Source organism: Ambystoma mexicanum, chromosome 1p, assembly GCF_040938575.1.
Source record: "Ambystoma mexicanum isolate Mex_15411 chromosome 1p, UKY_AmexF1_1, whole genome shotgun sequence".
In the NCBI taxonomy this organism is placed as follows: domain Eukaryota; kingdom Metazoa; phylum Chordata; class Amphibia; order Caudata; family Ambystomatidae; genus Ambystoma; species Ambystoma mexicanum.
Window position 1 is genome coordinate 544,538,524 of NC_090921.1, and position 19,065 is coordinate 544,557,588.

The 19,065-nt window shown below is 47.9% G+C and overlaps 1 protein-coding gene across 2 annotated transcripts in view; it reads right to left on the reverse strand.

The window, feature by feature from the left end:
* TCF3 (transcription factor 3) overlaps positions 1-19,065 on the reverse strand; it is a 1,342,799-nt gene that overhangs the window by 456,163 nt on the left and 867,571 nt on the right. For both annotated transcript variants that reach the window (XM_069649483.1, XM_069649484.1), the window contains exon 8: positions 1,197-1,246. In XM_069649483.1, coding sequence (XP_069505584.1) covers positions 1,197-1,246 — 50 coding nt within the window. The remainder of the gene's footprint in view (positions 1-1,196; positions 1,247-19,065) is intronic.

Consider the following 19,065-nt stretch of genomic DNA (forward strand, 5'->3'; position numbering starts at 1 on the left):
TACTGGGGCCACATTAGGGAGCGGGCATGCAAGTCTTCTCGATTCACTGGTGTGAAAGAATCGGTTTATAAAATCTTGGTATATGTCTCTGATTAAACACAAGATAAATCAAAGCAATTCACCAGAGTGCTGGAGGGGTTGTGGGGGAAAAGTAGGGTTGGTCATATATGGTGGTCCTGCAGGATATCGCAAAGGTACTGGAAAGAAAACCTCACACACATAAAATACCTCACCAAGGAAACCCTCTTTTGAGCTCCTAAAGTGATCATTTTAGGGGACTCAGTTGAAAGGCACTTCTCCAATGAGGAGGTCGACAGCTAAAGTGATCACACTGCTTTTGATGGTTGCAAGGCTGAAACTAGCCTCTTCATGGAAACTTCCAGAAGGTCCCACAGTTGCACAATGGTGGGTCAAAGTGTGGACACTGATGGGTATGGAAAAATAACCGCAGTACTTAACTAGTATCAAGCTTTCTATGGTGCATGGTTACCAGTGATCTAATTTCTAACCGCCTGAGAACACCCGATCCACAAACCGACAGGTTTCCATCTGCTAACCGGGCATGTGGTTTGGTTAAATGAGTCGGTCCCCCCCATTGAGCCCAGTATTGAAAGTCTAGTGGATCGTTGGCAGAGCATAGCACTTTTAGTTTATGGGGATTCAATTGATATAAGATTGGTGTTTGTTATTTTGTTTATTAGTTATTTTACATTCATTTGCCACCTTTTGATGTACGTATTACAACAAATACTAAAATAAAGCTTGGGGAAAAAAAAATAACTAGTGGTTTGGGGTTAAATGGTAGTTTTTAAGAACTTTACTTCTACAAAGTGAAAAGAAAAGGACTAATCGCACATGTTTTAAGACTAAACTCAGAACAACGTTGGTACCCTCTAAAAAACTGTTTGGATTTGACAAACTACCAAGCAGGCCACCCTTTCATTGTAAAAAAAAAAAAACAAAAAAAAAACCAGTACATTTTTAGAAGGACTGCTAGTAACGTCCGGCCAAGAGGCACCTTTTGCATGCTCTCAGGGCTACTCATAATTCATCTCATACTTCTAATTACATCTCAGTACTTTGATATTAACCCGTTACAGGTAACACTTTCAGAAGAAATGACAAGGCACATCCATTTTCACCATGAGGATCAGAGCTCATATCAGTGATTTTCAACAAGCTGAAGGTAGACTTACTGAAGATGGTAGACCTGGGGGAACTTTCCTGACCTTTTTAGGCTGAGCTTCTGTTGAAAAAGAAAAGAAACCATCAAACTAAACTTAAGACAATGAAGATTATCACTCACTGAGCTGCACAACCTACTATTTGATCCCGAAAAGTTGCAAAGCCATTAGAATCTAGTAACTACAGAAATGATTGCTTACATTGTCCATTATGGGGATTCATGTTATCAGTAGATTTAATGTAGGTTATTTTGGATCAGGCTCCATTAAACAAAAGCCTACATTTCCTTTTATCCAAAATAGTAAGAAAATGGCATTACATGATATCAAACACTCCAAGAGCAGTAAAAAACCATTTCAATTTTTGAAGATTGCTTAAACAAAGCCCATGTCGACTCTAAAACTTACCAACAGAATAAGTCGCCAAATAACATTCTGAGGACCAACAAACATCAACGTGGTTCATGCAATCACATTAAACCCAGTAAGTGCAACATAGGTTTCAGCCAGTAAACCCTCAAGCTTGTAGTGACCTAGGTCCTGCCAAGGGGAGGGACAAACACCTCTGTTAACCCTGTTCACCAATGAACTGTAAAAACCAAAATAAGAAAACGTTTATAAAAGACCTGGCTGGAAAAAGACAAAATTGTGTTCAAGTAGCCTTCCATTGCAGCATTATGTTAAATAGCAACGGGATAATCTTTCCTTGCGATACGTTGACCCTTATTGGCCATTCCTGAAAGGCTCTAGGGTTTATATTTTTGGATCTGCCCAAATACCCCCGGTCTAGACTTGGGGCCATGTGTTTTATTTATCTGACCCACAACAGTGTGGAGGCTCCAAGGAGGAGAACCAGGAGAGCAGCTCTGTGCTTAAAAGGGCTGGAGAGCACCCAATCTTCTCAGATTAGACAAGCAGTCTTAAATTGACCACTGACTATTCCAAAGCATTTGCATTCAAACAGAAAGGGATATGTGGGGTGCTGCCAATGAGTGACAGTATGATCACATTTTGTTTTAAATGCACCAGATCTCAGCACCTTGCAAAGCTGACGAATGCCTGGCATTGATATACTTTAATGCATGGAGAGGTGCATCACCCTCCATATCATTTACCAAACTCTGAGCGCTTCACCCTGTTGTGGCAAAACTGGGTACTTTTTGCAATTTCAGGACTCCACGTACCATCTAACTTACAAGTGCACCAATATAATCAAACACTGGTACCAGCTCTATTTTTTGCCATGTAGTGTTTAGGTTCAGGATATGCCTATTTTAGTTGTGGTAAGTGTGGCGATAAGGAATGAAGAGCCTTACCAAGTGATGGCATAGTGGGTTGCTATAGACGTTTATGATAAACCAAACTTATCTATCCCCAACTATAAGGGGATTTCCCCACCTGAATTTAAGAAACCTGGTGCATGTTGTGATGTCTGAGTCAAAACAAAAAGGCATTGTTACAGTTACAAAGGCTTCTATTCAATCCCCATCACAACAAAACCCCATAAAGCGCAGATACTGTTCGTAATACAGGAGAATGACTCCCTTCTCCTGGATGTAAAGCGTCCAAACACCTCTCAGGTTGTCTAAAGCAAAAGTTCAAGAAAAGTTCAAGGTTCTCCATAACCAAACAGAAAAAAACAGTAGCATAAAGTTCTTCTGGGGCTAGGAGAATGACTCCCTTCTCCTAGCTGGGTCCCCTTTGTCTCAATTGTCAATAAGGTTTGTAGCCCCCTCTGGGAGGTGTTCACAATCCACAGGTTTTGTACAATTCTCGATCTGCCCCCACCGGGACGATTAAGCTGTTCCTTGAGTACCTCTCTATGCTTGTGGAACTGGCCTGGGAACTGTATCACAAAATGGTTTACGGTTTCTCTATTTCTAAAAGGTTTAAAGTCTTGCTATTTCCCAGCCCCCTCCTGGACCTGTACGTGTTCCCATTACCTTTTCATCCAGGAACTCTTCACCGGTTTATTGAAGGGTCACGGGACACACTTAGTTCAACTTATTCCTTAAGTAGTTCTCTTCATCTCATCTCTCTCCACCTGGAGGTAGGAGTGGACCACTTTGGTGTAGCTGTTGAACCCATGGGTCCCGCCGTGACGGGTTACACCTCCACCACGGTCTCCAGCTCTCCTGATAGTCACCTATGCGGTTTTGTGCTAGGCTTTCTACGCACCAATGTCGGACAGAACGGTCCACCCGCTGCAGGTCCTGCCACCACCTCTCAGTCTCTGCCAGTCTATTACGCCGGTCCCCAAACGAATCACAAGACACTTCACGGCATACTGCCATTTCTCTTCTCAGCCTTGGAGACAAGCTTTGCTACAGTCTCCCGAATCCCTGCACCAGCTCTCCAGGCTTCAATGCGGCCAGTTTAAGTTAGTGCGGCTGGCCACAAAACATAAAAAGGAGCTAAATCACAATGTTGCTAAACAACCTTGAGTACCGGAAAGGATTCTGATCCACCATCTGGGCTAAAACGGATCATCACTAGATTGTCGCTGTACTAATTACAAACCGCAGACAGATGGGTTGGCATCACCCCATCTTCATGAACTGCTCAAATGAGACTGTAGTACAGAGACAGGCGCAGTTTTGCAGTGAAAATGAGCACATATAAAGCAGAGGACTGCTGGTTTAGTTCGTGGTCAGGCCATAAACCTTTTTTTATAAACTTCAGTGTATTTATCAATAATATTTTGCAAATAAATTGGCCCCCACAGTTTCAGTTTATGAATATCAGGATGCTGGGAGCTTGGTTAATCTCAAGCCAAAATGTCAGTAAAAAAAATAAAAAAGAAATAAAGGAGAAATGAAAGTGTAAACAAGGACATCCTCAGCTCGAAAAGTTAAAAATGTTGGATTCATTTCATACTCCAACAATGTTCAGGCACATTTTTGATGTAGCCGCTTCTAGTCAGAGGGGGCTGTGCAGTGGATTCCCATTGTCCCCACTCTGCAAAAAAAAGCTTTCAGATATTTTGTGTCAATTGGCGCTATAAGCCCCTTCATCCTACTCTCCTGCCTCAATTTCTTTTTTGGTACTGATCTGTGCTTTGTATTTTCTTTTTTTTGCAGTTTAAATTAAAGCTCCATCGCTATATAGTTACTTTAGAGCAGCTCGCGTATTCCTGCCATTCTAACAATCTAGATCAAACTACGATTTTGCATCAAGGTTGGAAATGCTACTACTTACTATAGATTTAGTAACATGGGGGCATACATCAACAGGATTGAAATCCAAAGGTCACTCAAGAACTGTAAAATATCAGCATATAGAGCAGGCATCTCCAGCGTGTCAACTATGAGGCAAGAGGTGTCAAATCACCTAGGTTTCTAACCCACTTCCAGGTGAAGAATTTAAATCTAGTCAATTACTCAATTGTCATCTTGAAAGGTTGCACAACCTAGCATTTTGCCAAGAAAGCAGCCACTGCATACACATACATTTACCAACTTTCAGACAGGTGGCTAAGTGAATTGCAAATCTGTTTTGCCACGTTGAAGTTGATGTGGCTACATTGTGGTTGATGTCCCTGGCCTTGAGCACCCGTCTCCCATGTGGTTTGACCACCCCCAAGCCCAGCCCAGAGCTCTGGCTGGGCTGCGTGATAGCCAGACGTCCCCCAGGGAAGAATGGGGACCCTGCCGAACAGCCACTGGACTTGGGGACGTCGACCCACATGGAAGACATCCACCCATGGACTGAGTTATCACCCCTGACAAATCCTGGAGCGCTGGCTCGGCTGCGTTACAGTATTTCCCTCTGGGAGGTATTGGCACAATGGTGGGGAAACACTAACACAGGCCATCCAGAACTCCAGGACCGATGGAGGTGATGTCCCTGGCCTTGGACATCCGTTTACCATGTGGGTGTACCGTCACCAAGCACAGTAGCAGCTCCAGCGAGCCCCAGCAGGGTACCCTTCTCTCCCAAGGGAAATTCTGTAACGCAGCCCAGCCAGCGCGTCAGGATGGTCAGGGTGATGTCCCTGGCCTTGGGCGGCTGTCTCCCATGTGGTTTGACCATCCCCAAGTGCAGCGCCAGTCCCAGAGAGCCCCGGCAGGGACCCCGACCTTTACTGGAGGGAGAAGCTGTAACGCAGCCCAGCCAGAGCTCCAGACATCTGCTTGGGGATGGTCGACCCACATGGGTGACGGGTGTCCAAAGGTCTGGGACATCACCCCGACCATCCTTGAGCTCTGACTGGGTTGCGTTACACCAGCTCCCTCTGGGAAAGGACGGTGATCCCACTGAGGCTCCCTGAAAACGCTGCTGGACTTGTGGATGGTCAACCCACATGAGGGCCAGCCACCCAAGGCCATCACCCCCGACCATCCTGGAGCTCTGGCTAGGCAGCATTACAGAATTTCCCTCGGGGAACAGACCGGGGGTCCTCCCGGGGCTCCCTGGGACTGCAGTTTGACTTGTGGACAGACACTTTCTTTTGCCCAGGTAGGTGCAGCCACACATATGAGGTAATGTTTTCAACTGGACACCTGGGGGAATGTAGGAAGGTAGGACATGTGTTGGCGGTGTGTTTCAGTAGTTGGGAAATGTCTGAAAATTGTGTTTTCTTTCCGGGGCTTGTGGGTAATACATTCTTAGGCGATTAGCCCAAGTCAGAACTCTGGATTCCCGCAGGTGTCTTTTCGGAAATGCATGGGTTTCCCCGTTTTCCTTGGTGGCTGCGACACCCCAAATCTGTAGGTTGGCTTCCAAAACCCTTTGGGCGATAGCAGTGGTTGAGCCTTTTCCCTTTGCGCCCAGGTAGGTGCACCCACACATGGGAGGTACCGTTTTCGTCGGGACACCTGTGGGACCGCGGGAAGGTAGGACATGTGTTGGTGGTGTGTTTCAGTGGATTGGCGTTGGGAAAAGTGTGAAAATTGGGGGTTTTTGCCAAATTTCTGACTTTTTCCAGGGACTGTGGGTAATAAACTCAGGCAATTTGCAGACCACTGTGGATTCCCACAGACGTCTTGTTTTCGAAAATGCATGGTGTTCCCTGTTTGCATTGGTGGCTGCGACACCCTAGGCCCAAATCTGTAGGTTGTCCACAAGAGCAAATTCCCACAAAATCTGCTCTGCCAACACACTTGGGGTTACCAGTTGTTTAGCCTTTTCCCTTTGCGCCCAGGTAGATGCAACCACACATGAGGTACCATTTTCGTCAGGACACCAGTGGGAACGCGAGAAGGTCGGACAATTTGTAATCTTTGCATGGTTTTCATAAATTTGCGGCTGCACTTTGTCACACAACCCTTTCATTTCCGAAATGTGACTTGCGTTTAGTCGCTGCTATAGGCACTTGAGTCGGGTGAATGTAGAGGGGCATTGCTTTACCGGGCCAACCATGTCCATCACATACCTTTTTTATCTGTCATTTTTCTAATTTTGCCCCAAACATTGGAACTATTCCCTACATAGTTGTTGCCTGACCTGCACATATCACCCCTTCCTAAACTTGGAATTTTGTCTACTTTCCAGAAATGTATGGCTTTCGGTCTTACCATTCAGCTTTCCTACCCTCCTCTTCCATTTCGTCCACGCATGTCCCATTAGGAAAAAAAGGGCAAAATCGCCTTCCTCTCACAAAACTGAGGGTAACCATAAAAAATATGCTTTATTGGTTTCCACTCAACCTGATCTCTTGAAAGCCTGGAAAATGGTGAGTTCAGCACAGCAAACCATTTGTTCCTAGCTCTTACGAGGTAAAAACCACAGGCTTCTTTGTACATCATTTTATTGTCGTTTTCTGAAAAAACCCAAAATGTTCTCCTTTTTGGTTATTTTCTCTCACCCCCATACAGCAAACTAGTATTCCCTGGTGGCATTATGACCGCCTACATGTTGGAAGAAAAGGGGGCGACATAACAAACACCAAAAAAGGCCTTGGCATGGGGGGCAGGGGGAGGGGGAATCTTGGCAGTTAAGGGGTGAAGGGTAATTGAAGGCAACGTTTGTTTACATTGTATGGCAAGAAGTGAAGAGCCCGGAATGCTGTGAAAGCTAACGTTCTAATGCAGGAATGACATGAACAGTTACAAAAAAAGTCTGTTTGAACGAGTTACTGAGGGGGAAATTAAACACGAGAACTCAGAGTATAGGAGTATAGAGAGCTAAAAGGACAGTGAATATAGGTAGGGTTTTATTAACTCCATTCAAACAGAACAATTATAAAATGAAATAAACTGACGAGATTAAAAGCCCTCAAATTTATTTTACAGCTGATTAATTTGAACAATGCCAACTGAATTTAAATATTAAAGGGAAAGCCACAGTTAATAAATGAAGGATATATTTATACAAAGGAGAGGACACGGGTGGGAAATTTACTGAATATAGAATGTATATATTTAATTTTTTTTTTATAACGCGCCTAATACTGTACCCAAGTTGGGTATCTAAGCACAGATCCGGGATTCGAACCTCTGTTGCTCAGCATGGTCTTGCTTCCAAGACCAGCACGTTGTCCCTGTGCTATCCTCGGTCAGAAGACAAGGATGTTGTAGAAGAGCACGGACAAATGAAAATGAATTACTATTTGTAAAAGACCACAACCATACTCCAAGCATTACGAAAATTGAAATAAAAAAAAAAAAGAAATGTTGAATGTATCCGAGTGGCAGTAGAATCAAAAGCAAGTTGTAACACAATCCTATCAGAGATCAGCATAAATATGCCAGCACATGTGGCAGGTGGAATGTTCAAATCCCATTTATTGAAAAGGACAATTAACAAAAAAAGACAGTCAGCATATAGGTTAACAAAAATACCAGCAAACATGATTGATATAGTAATACCGGAAATGTATCAAGTAAAAGTGGCCAGTGAAAGGTTCCTTAAAAAAAAGTAATACTAGAGGAAAGGCAAATTATAATTTGCACTACAAAGAAAAGTTTGAAATATCCTCGAGAGTGCTGTGTAGCAAACTGATGGAACCTTCAAAACGTGCCCTAAACCATTCAAGCAGGTGTATACAGTGGTAAATTGTATTGTATTCCGCTATTTATATAGCGCTCTTTCCCCATTTGTATGGCCTCAATGCGCTTTGTGGTAGGAACGCCGTGGGTGACCGTAGTCAACGTGCTAGAGGTTCGAAGGGTTTTAGATTTCGAGATGCATGTGTGCATTTTCACCGGTCTAGGACTCAGTGGCTTGCTAGGCTTGACTAAGCAGCCCAAAAAGAGGTCAGGCCCATGGGTGGGCGCTGTTGGTGGTTTGCGCGATATAGTGCTATTGTTGAGGAATCAATGTGTGGCCAGATATACCGATTTCTTTTTGTTGGTAGTCGCTGTATGCTAGTGGCAGAGGTGTTGAGGTACGTCAGGTGTTAGAGCGTGGCCGGCTATGTGCGCTGGTAGACCGGATGGGCATAGCTGTAGCTGCATTCTACGGTGCATGGATGTTTGGCAGTGCGTGTGGCCTGTGTCCACAGACGTGGTTGAAGGTATATGTACCATAGGCTTCAATGTTTGGCTGCAGCGATCTTTGTCCAGTGTCAACGGTTTGGTCTCCTTATTCATGGTCTCTCTAGAACAAGAGTCTGAGCGGTGAGGGCAAATGAGTTTATTGCGGTGTGCCACAGCAAAAGCTGCTGGCTTGCATGCAGTATTTATCGTGTAAGCATGTTGTGCATGGGGTGACAGTTTGTCAAGGTGAGCCGCTGCAAATGCTGCCAGCATCAGAGCTGTGATTGGTGTATAGGAATGTGTTTGAGATAGGGGGTTGTGTTCAGGATGCAGTTGGGAAGAGCCAGGTTTTTAGGGCCTTTCTGAATTTTAGGTGATATTCAGTGGTGCACATGTGTAGGGAGCTCCAGATAATTGGTGCTTGGACGGAGAAAGAGGACCCACCAAGTCTGGAGGAGTTGTGAGGTGGGACCACTAGGTTTAAGGAAAGGTAGGGACGGATTTTGTCTTGAAGGAATTCCAAGCGGCTGCTGTGGATGGCGCGATGGGCGATTCACATGGCTTTGAAGGTAGTGCGTCGGCCAATCGGGATCCAATGGAAGACATTTAGTGTGGGGCTGATGTGTTCTCGGGGGGAGGGGTAGGTTAATGAGCAGACATGCTGCTGCGTTTTGGAGTTTCCCTAGTTGAAACGCTGGAGCACCTAGGTAGAGGCAGTTTGCGCAGCCCAGGCGCGATACGATTGAGTTGATGGCCGAGAAACGGTGGGGCTAGGTGAGGTATGGGAAAATACGCTGGAGAATCCATAGATGGAAGAAAGGTTTTAGATACAGAGGTGTTGTGTTGGGAGAGGAATAAGTTAGTGCCCAGCGTGCAGCCAAGGCTTTTTACCATGTTTGAAATTGCCAGTTCTTGTCCTAGGGGATTGAGGCCATGGAATCGGTTGGGTTAGGAACAAGTTACTTAACTGTAATTGTTGTTCTCAAGCATGGGGTCTGGCATGGATTCACATGCTCATGAATAAAGAATACATAGTACACACATGCACAACCACAGGAGGTGGCAAGGCTCGACAGAAGCAATCTCTTACCTCCTCACCAGGTTCACCTTCAAGCGAACAGGTTGCACAGCACTACTTGGCCGTCTCTGGACTCCTCCCTGGAATCCGTGTCGACGCAGTATAATTTTGTGAATGTGTGCGTCGACCTTCGCGTAGCAGCCCTGCAGCTGTCTGGCAGGGGCACACCAGACGGGAACGCCGTTGTAGCAGCGATCGTTTTGGTAGAATGGGCTTTCGGGCGGGTAGGCTGCGGTCGGTTCCCCAACCGGTGAGTGATACAGCCGGACAGCCACCTGGAAATGGAAGACTTGGACATTGCCTTCCCATGGTTCACAGGACCAAAGTTCACAAAAAGCTGAGAGGTTTTCCGGAAACTCTTCGAGCGGGCCACATAAAACTTCAGCGCTCAAGCCACATCCAGCGAGTACAAAGTCCTTTCAGTCGGCGACAAAGGTGTCAGAAAAAACAAAAGGTAACACCAAGGGCTCGTTGAGGTGAAATTCCAACGGAATTTTGGGCATGAAGGAGAGGTGCGTCGGCAGTACCACCTTCGTCTCGTGAAAAGTCAAGTAAGGACGCCTGCATGACCGGGCCTGGATCTCACCTACTCGTCTTGCAGAGGTGATGGCCACGAGAAAAGCGGTCTTCCACGACAGAAACTTGAGCAGAGCTGAATGCATAGGTTCGAATGGTGCCCCCATCAGCCTAGATAGCACCACATTCAGCTCCCACGCTGGGGCCGGAGCCCTCACCAGCAGGAACGAGCAGAACAGTCCCTTGATGAACTCCTTAACCAGACGGTGCGACCACAGAGAAGACCTTCCTGGAGATCTGGTGTAGAGGGAGATAGCCGCCAGATGAACCTTGATGGAAGTCTGAGCCAGCCCCGATTTAGCCAATGACAGCAAATACGGTAATATTGAGGGGCTGTGATCCTCAGAGGGTTGATCGTCTGAACGTCACCAAATCGGTAAAGCGCTTCCATTTGTGTCTGTAGCATTGTAAAGTAGATGTTGGGGAGAATTCTCAGAGATATGCTAATTCATCTCTACCTTAGAGACCCCCAGCACTTTTGCTGGACTCTAGGACTTTTTAATTTTTAACCTGGAAAGAGCAAGACCTTTTTTCCCCCCACTCTCTCATGTATTGATTTGTGATTTTGACTGTTTCTTTGGACTTTGGAGTCTGACAAACTACATAGGCATCATCTTTACATGGTGGCACACAGCACCTTCAGTGCAGTGACACAGGGAAGTCCTTTCCAAGAGAAGGTATCTAAACCCAAGAGAAGGTTTAGATACCTTCTCTTGGATGAACTACTGTTTCCAAGTGAAGTGAAATTGACTTTGCTTACATTTTGTAACTTTCTAGACCCAGCATACACTATCTTACAATAGGGTGCTGGAGGGGTTACTTAGTATCCCCTTTGTCTGGTTTCTCATGTAACAATTTTATGTTACCCTTTCTACAATTAATGTCTGGTGGCAGTGGTTTACTTTTTACTACCATTGTGTTTTTACCGCAGGCTGCAATTGCAGCCTTGGTAAAGCACCCATGGGTGCCCATTTTGTCAAAATGGCCCTGGTCTTTGCCATTTCTTGTTGGAAAGGTCCTTCTTGAGATTTACTATGCACGCCAAAACAGGTTTGGTCTTTTTGTTTGCTTTGTCTTTGGTTAGATTCACGAGTGAAGCCTGCCTTTTGGCTCCAGAGTGTCTGGCAGGGACAGGAAGTGAGGGAGGTGCCCAAAACTCCCTGTGCTTCATCCCCTTGGTTACAGGAATGTACACAATGGTGATTGGCCGTCTAGCTGTCCGGCAAGGACAGCCACCCTGCTCTGTGATTGACAGCTAGGCTGGGATGAATGGGAGAAACCTGCATAAAAAGGCAATGCTTTTTGGCTTGGAAGGCCAAGTCGACCACTGGATGAAGGAATCCGAAGAAGAACTTGGACGAGACGCCTGCTGCAACTCCTGGACCGTTGGTTAGCCCGGTGAAGCCCTGCTGCTGTGCTGAAGCTCCGAATTGGCTCCGACTAGAAAAGCCCTGCAAGGGCGACTTCTCCCCTTGAGTTGGTGGGAACAATCAAATCCAAAGTGAACTGGTCTGGACATACTCTCAGAGCTGGCTGTACTTCCTTGCTGCTGCAGGAACCAAAGTGCCAGGGAGAGGAACACCAGATTGGAATGCATCACTTTTAAGACAGACCCGTGCTGAAGGAAGATTCCCCCGGACTCCCTTGAAGCAGGACTGATCAAGCCTGAGGACCCCAGATGCGAGTAAAGTCCAGAGTGGTATTCGTGAGACCACAGGGGTGTTATTTGCTGAGATGCAAGGAGCAGAAACCGCGAAGTGCCACTGAATTGAAGTTTGTCCTTTGCCATCACAGACCCTTGTGTTGCAGGAGTCCCCAGAAGTCCTCCCTCTTGTCCCCACGACTGGGGCACAGGAACAAAAGGATCTGCAGAGCCACACAGGAACAGAAGCCAGCTGGAACCATTTCTTCTAAGGTACTGTACAGCCTAAGAACCTACCTCTTGTTGTGTAGCCTCACTTGATCTCAGTTGAGACTTGTCTTGGTTATTCTGTAGAGTTGCTTGCATCTTCTACTTCACACAAGCCTCCCAGCATTTGATTCTACTTTTTCTACAAAGAATTATAAAACATTGTGCAAGACTTACCTACCTACAAGAAGTGCTTCAGCTCACCTAGACTTTTGCCCATGGCAAAAGCACTTGCACTTTTCCTAGGATGGCCGATATCCTCTCCTCCAAAGGTGACTCTAGGGAGGCCAGTGTGTCGAGTCTGGATCCCAGGAACAGCACGGCCTGCGATAGAGTCAAGCAGGACTTTGCATATTCCACAGAGAACCCCAGTTCCTTCAGCAGGCAGACGGTCTTCGCTGTGTGGTCGACATTGATGTACTTTGATCTGGCTCGGATGAGTCAGTCATCCAGGTAAGGATTACCACTCTTTGAGGAGTGGGTGGGCAGGGGTCCTTAGGAGAGCCGGCAGGGCAGCTATCCGCTATTAGCGAGTGGCATTCCTGGTGTGAGATGGGAGAGAAAGAATCGAAGATTTGTATCGGGGCAGTGTTTTGGGGAAGGTCAGTGTGTGGGCAATTGGGTGGAGGAGGCATGTGTTCCAATTTGCAGATGATGGCCGAGTGTCTGTCAATAGCGACATTGTGTAAGTGCTGTGATAAGGTGTCACAAGGGTTGGGAGACTGGTGGGGGGTGGCTCAAGCTTGCCGGGGATCTTAATTCGGATACAATTCTATGTAGTTCCTTGCTCGGGTTTCGCACATTTAGGATTCTGCTCCCATAGAATGTTTTATTGTTTTTTTCTGATTTCTAGTCTGTATGCTCTGGTTGTTCTTGCTAGGGTGGTTTTGTTCTGTGCTGTAGGGTCGGTTCTCCAGGTCCGTTCCAGACGGTGCTTAAGGGTTTTTAGTGATTTAAGTTTGGCAGAGAAACACCTTGGTGTTGGTCCTGTTCTCGGAGTGGCCCGTTTCGTTGAAGTGAGGGGTGTGAGGGTGTGTGTAAGCCAGCGGTCATTGGTTTTGATTTTCCTGCAGTGCAAATGTATAGAGCGAGTTGAGGAGTGAGTGTGCTAGGTCTAGGGTGATTACGACTTTATTCCAAAGTGGGATGATAGGGGAGGTGGTGGTCGTGTGTGGCCTTGACCGCCAGCCGATGTTCTCAGTAGTATGGAGTAGTAAAATTACTGAGTGATCAGTCTATGATAGGGGGTGGGGGTTGTTTATGATTGTGTAATAAATTAATAAGTGTTTTACCAAGAAACTTTGAGTGCAAGTGTCTACTTGAACCACTGTGATTGAAAGACATCTGTGTAACCTCTTGTGCTGCTCACATTCCCTCTTGAGATAAGCCTGGTTGCTCAGCTCGCTACCACAAACTGTGTAGTACAGGCTTATACCAAAGGTTGGTTTTGTTTACACCTGTAGTCCTAATTGTATGTGGTTATGTGGTGGTCCCAGAGGGTACTGCATGCAATTCTGCCCAACACCCCTAGCTCTTTTGCTGGACTTTAGGACTTAATTTTAATCCTGCAGTGAGAGTTCTTTTGCTCACCCCCTCATGTATTTTCCTTTGACTTTAACTTTGTTTCTTTTGGTTTTGGAGTCTGACAAACTCCAAAGGCATCTTTTTGTATTGTGACACACATTACCTTCAGTGCAGCGTTCCAGAGAAGTCCTTTAGATTTCGGCTAAGTTTTAAATGCCTTCTCCTGGATAAACAAGAGAAGTAAAGTGAAATTGACTTTACTTACCTTTTTCTCTTTGTAGGCCCAGCACACACCATCTTATGTGGAGTGCTATGGAGGGGAGGGAGGGGGGGGGGGGGGGGGGGGGGGGGGGATTTACTTATCCCCTTTGTCTACCTTCGAATGTAACATGTTTTATGTCACCCTTACTACAATTAATCACTGGTGACAGTGGTTTAATTTTCCTACCATTGTGCATTTTTAACCGCAGGCTAAATCCTCAGCTGCAGTATTGCACCCATGGGTGCCCATTTTGTCAAAATGCCCTGGTCTTTTTTTTACCATTTCTTGTTTGTAAGGTTCTCCTTGAGTTTTACTCAGCACGGCAAACCAGGTTCCGTCCCTTTGTTTTGTCATTGGCGGGATTAACGGATGAAGCCCGCCTCTAGCTCCAATGTGTCTGGCTAGGCAGGAAGCGAGGGAGGTTCCCGAAACACCCTGAGCTTAGTCTCCTTGGTTACAGGAACGCACCCAAAGGTGATTGGCTGGCTGTCCTTGGAGGTAAGCAGTGGTCCCACGGAGACCTGGCGGTGCCCCGTCCCAGTTTTTCCCTCCGGGAAGGAACACAGCCCAGCTACATAGAGCTCCAGGACAGTCATATCAAATGCTACTCTCCCTAGTGGCAGAAGGGCATGTTATGCTGCCCATCTGCCCCCATGGAGGGCGAATATTGCATGCCCCATTCCTTTTGGGTCCATAGGGAGGACAAAAGGCTGCTGATCTAAGTCTTCCCCACCCCTAAAGTCAATCCCCGATGATCTAGTGGCCATTGCAACTTCGCAGGGATGTCAAAATGGTGGAAAATGCCACCAATTCCCCCTCCCCACAGGGAAGCAGCAAGGATCTAGCCCTCATTGGGGCGTTTCCTGGGAGAGCTGGCCCACACGTCCATGGCCAGCTCCCTGTTGCACCCAAGTGTGCCACTCCGTACAGAGTGGTATGTTTTCCCTTCCTTGGGGGCAAATCTGTGCAGCATCCATCAGGGTGTGGATATGGGTAAAGGGCTGTTTTGGCCTGTGGCCGGCCCCACTCCCAAAATCATTTCCCTGGTGGCCTAGTGGCCCTTGATGATTCCCCGGGGTGGCAAAATATCCATTGATGAGGCCTGGATGAGCCAGTCATCCTGGTAAGGGTACACGTGGATCCCTTGCAGTCGTAAGTGGGCCGCCACCGGAGCAAGGCACTTGGTGAAGACTCTGGGCGCTAACTTCAGTCCGAAAGGAAAAGCCTTGAACTGATAATGCTTCCCTTGAATGACGAAGCGCAGAAACTTGTGGTGTGCTTTGTGTATGGGGACATGGAAGTAAGCATCCTCTAGATCCAACGACGAGAGAGCCTCCCCTCCTCCAGCTGGCCTAGCACGTGCTGCAGCGTGACCATTCTCAACTTCTGGAACTTTATGTACCCGAGTTGTCGTAGGTCAAGAATGGGCCTCCATCCCCACAGTCGTCTTTCTTACGAGAAAGTACCTTGAGTAAACTCCAGAGCCCAGGAGTCGCTTTGGGACCAGCTCTATCACCAGTTTTCTTAACATGCCTGAATCTCCAGCAGCTGCTGAGGGATGTGTTGTTCGTGTCACACCACCGGTGGTATTGGAGGACACTTGCGTTTAAACTCTAGGGTGTGTGTGTGTGTGTGCGAGAGCACCCAGCACCCATTGGTCCATGGAGACGAAGTTTGCCAGGTGGCCTCCCACTAGGGTGCGGCGGTGAGGGCCCGACGTCTTGGCTGGTTCAGTCCTGCTTGGCGGTGGGCGCACCGCTATGGGAGCCGTGACGGTGGTGGACGCCTCTGCAGGCCGTGGAGTGACCCCTGTTGGCTTCCTGGGTCGAGGAGCGGAACGGTTGGTGGTAAAATGAGGAACCCTCGCCAAAACCCTTCGAAAACCTGCTAGACATTCCTCCTGAGGAACGAAAGGACAGCCTGTGTTGTTGCAGGATGCCCAAGGCACGGGCAGTCTACCTGTCGGCCTTGATGGCCTGGAGGGATTAATCAACCGTCTTTCCGAACAGGTTGTCTAACAGCATGTACAGGACCCTCGTCTAGACCTCCTGCCTGAAGTTGGCGGCCTTGAGCCAGCTACGAAACCAGTGTCTGCAAAGTCCAGTGCCACTGTGATGGCGTGGTCCGACGCCACCTCGTCTTCCTGGAGGATCTCCAAAGCCTCGACCAGTTTGTCATCAGGGAGGAAATCCAGGAGTGGAGCCATCTTGAACCCAAGCTCCTGGTCATATCTGGCCACGATCGCCAAGGCGTTGACCGCTTTCACCGTCGTTGCAGAGTAGATTACCTTCCTACGGTATCAGGTAATATTTTCGACAGCAAAAATATCACTGAACATATGGTCGTCGCGAACGGCCATAGGCGATATTTTTGGTGGCGAAAATATTAGGTGCAGGGGGTGTCCCCAGCACATAAAAAAATGATGCAGGGGTTGCGGGGGTGTCCCCCGCAGGATCCATGTGTTATTTTTGCTGCAAAAATATGGCGATATTTTTGCATCGCAATATTTTTGCAGCAAAAATATCACATGGAACCCTTTCTTCCCATGTAATCCAATTTGTTCCCCTCGTTGTCCGGGGGTACAGATGTAGAGGACGATGAACTCAACGCCTTCTTCCTGGCTGCAGAGACCACCGAGTCCGCCGACGGTTGAGACCGAAGACACTTGGGCGCAGACTCCGGCACCCAGTACTTTTTCTCAAGCCTGTCTCTCTTAGCTGGAGTAGCATTCTTCAGCAACGCTAGCCCCTCATCCCAGACTTCGTCCAGGAGCAGCACCGACTGGATAGTCTTCCTCTTTGCCTCACAGCGTTGGTACAGGAAGACCTCCTTTTCCTCCGGGGTGAGCTGGAAGAGCTCCGACGCCAGGGCAATCATAGAATGAAAAGATCCCACCTTGTCCGGTGGCGAGGCTCTCTGTGCCAATGATGCAGGGTCTCCCAGTCCCGAGTCATCGTCCGTATCAGTCGTCGTGTCGGTCCCCCTAAGAGGGGAGAGGGGGTGGGGGGGGGAAAATCGATGGTTGGAATGGAGACGCAAGCCATCTCTTCTTCACCAATGGTTGCCCCAGTGCCAACGGGGTCACCGGCGGTGCTGCTGGTGCTGGCGGGGTCATCAGCAACCTCCTCTGAATCTCCACCAGTGTTTGGAGTGTCGAGAGGATAGCCTGTGACAAATCTCTAGGGGGCACATGGAGTCGGGTCACTGGGCCCAGTGCCCACATTGCCCATCCCTCGGTATCTACGTTGTAATCGTCGTCGCCGGGCATCTCCTCAACGTTACTGTCGTCACCATCGTGGACGGAAAGTCTCTTCCTCGTCGGATGAGGAAATGTCCGTGCCCTGGAGGAGTTCTGCCCCGCCACCCCCTTCTTCAGCGTCCTGAGGGGTCGGTCTCGGACTGAGGTCTGGCATCCTCTTCTCTGGGGTCTGCACTATCGGCTTGAACAAAGACACTCCTGGTCGGGAGAGATATTCTGGCTGTCGCCGGGGCACCCTGGTCGAGGTCGGCCCCTTCTGCCTTCGAAAGGGAGGCCACCACTACCAGGATCGAAGGGGGTGCTTTGGCCTGGACCACCTGGGCCTTCACAGGCAGGTCGGCCATCTTGGCCTTCTCCTTCACGGGCAGCTCAGACACCTTGTCCTGCTTGACCTTCACGGGCGATGCGGGCACCTTACCCTTTTCCCACAGCTTCCCAGGGGTAACTACCTCTTGGACGAAGAGCTGGAGCGGTGGCTGGAGATAGAAGCAGATGGAGAAACGCGCCCTATATATCGCAAGATCCACGTTAGAGGCTACTCTGACGAAAGTGGACTCGCAGTGCTTGCCCTTGTGTTGGGCCCCCACAGATGGAGCGCCCTCAAAGGACATAGAAGCCTGCTCAGGTTAGCTGGACCCGGATAAGGTATGCCCCTGTGAATAGCCCTGGTCTTGAGCCACGCCGCCAACCAGGCGTGTCGATCCTTCATCGTGCGCTTGGAGAAGCCATGGCAGATCTCACAATCTTCTTTATGCGCCGGTGTAGACAATACAGGCATTGGGAATGCCAGTCATCCCAAAAAACATTCTGCAAGCCGAAGCTGTTGCACAGCTTGAAGAGGGACTTCTCCTCCGACATAATCCAGCGCGGTGTAGGCCTGGACTTCTGGAAGCTTCCAAGAAAAACACTCTCTGCCCTTGAGGGGTGATTAAAGATGCCGAAAAATGGGTCCCCATTAATCGGAAGAAAAAGCAATGGAGCACAGGGGCTCAATTGACGGAAACATTTAATTTTCCTCTCGCAAAAGCGAAAAAACCCAGAGAAGCTCAGAGCAAAACGCGAAGACTCCCAACACTTGAACGTGCGGTAAAAATCTGAAGATGGCTGCCAGACGAGGGGCTTAGGTAGAGGGCAGTCATTGGCTCAGTGATTGGTTTACAGTCGAAATATAGAAACAAAAACAAACTTTTCTTTTACGGAGGATTCCCAGCCTGATGACAGGGAATATTCATGAGCATGTGAATACATGCTGGAGAAGTTAAGAGTCTTTGCGCCAAGCTGCCAAATCTGACACAGCCCGTGCGGAAAAAGGGACTGAGGTGAGGTGCCGGAGGGCAGGGTCTTGATGGGCATTCCTACGCCAAGGGCCAAGCCCCCACGTGCCAGACTAAATTTAAGGGGGTGCAGAGCTCCATTTTTCACTGCCAAAGGTTCCGGTACCGTCCCCATGTTGGATGGAGGAAAGGGGATGGGAAGTATAATTATAATTGGTTATTTATAACGCCCTTAATACCCAGAGGTTTCTAAGTGCGGACGCAGTAGAGAACCTGTGTTGCTACGCATGGTCTTGCTTCTAAGGCGATTGCGTTGCCCAAGAGCTACCCTCCGGGTGTACGAGTATGATGGCGACCACAAACAGTTGTCCATTACTCAGACATTTCTAGCACAATTCAATTTTGGCCTACAGGCTCTACCATCAGCCTTGGATATTAAAACTACAGGCCAAGCTTGGCGTGCTATTAAATGGGCTAGGATCATCTCCACCAAAAGCAAGCCAGCTATCTATAGTGTAGCACTGTATCCCATTGAAAGGATTTGTAATCTAGAGGCACCCGCAGGTGAAATGTTGATAGAG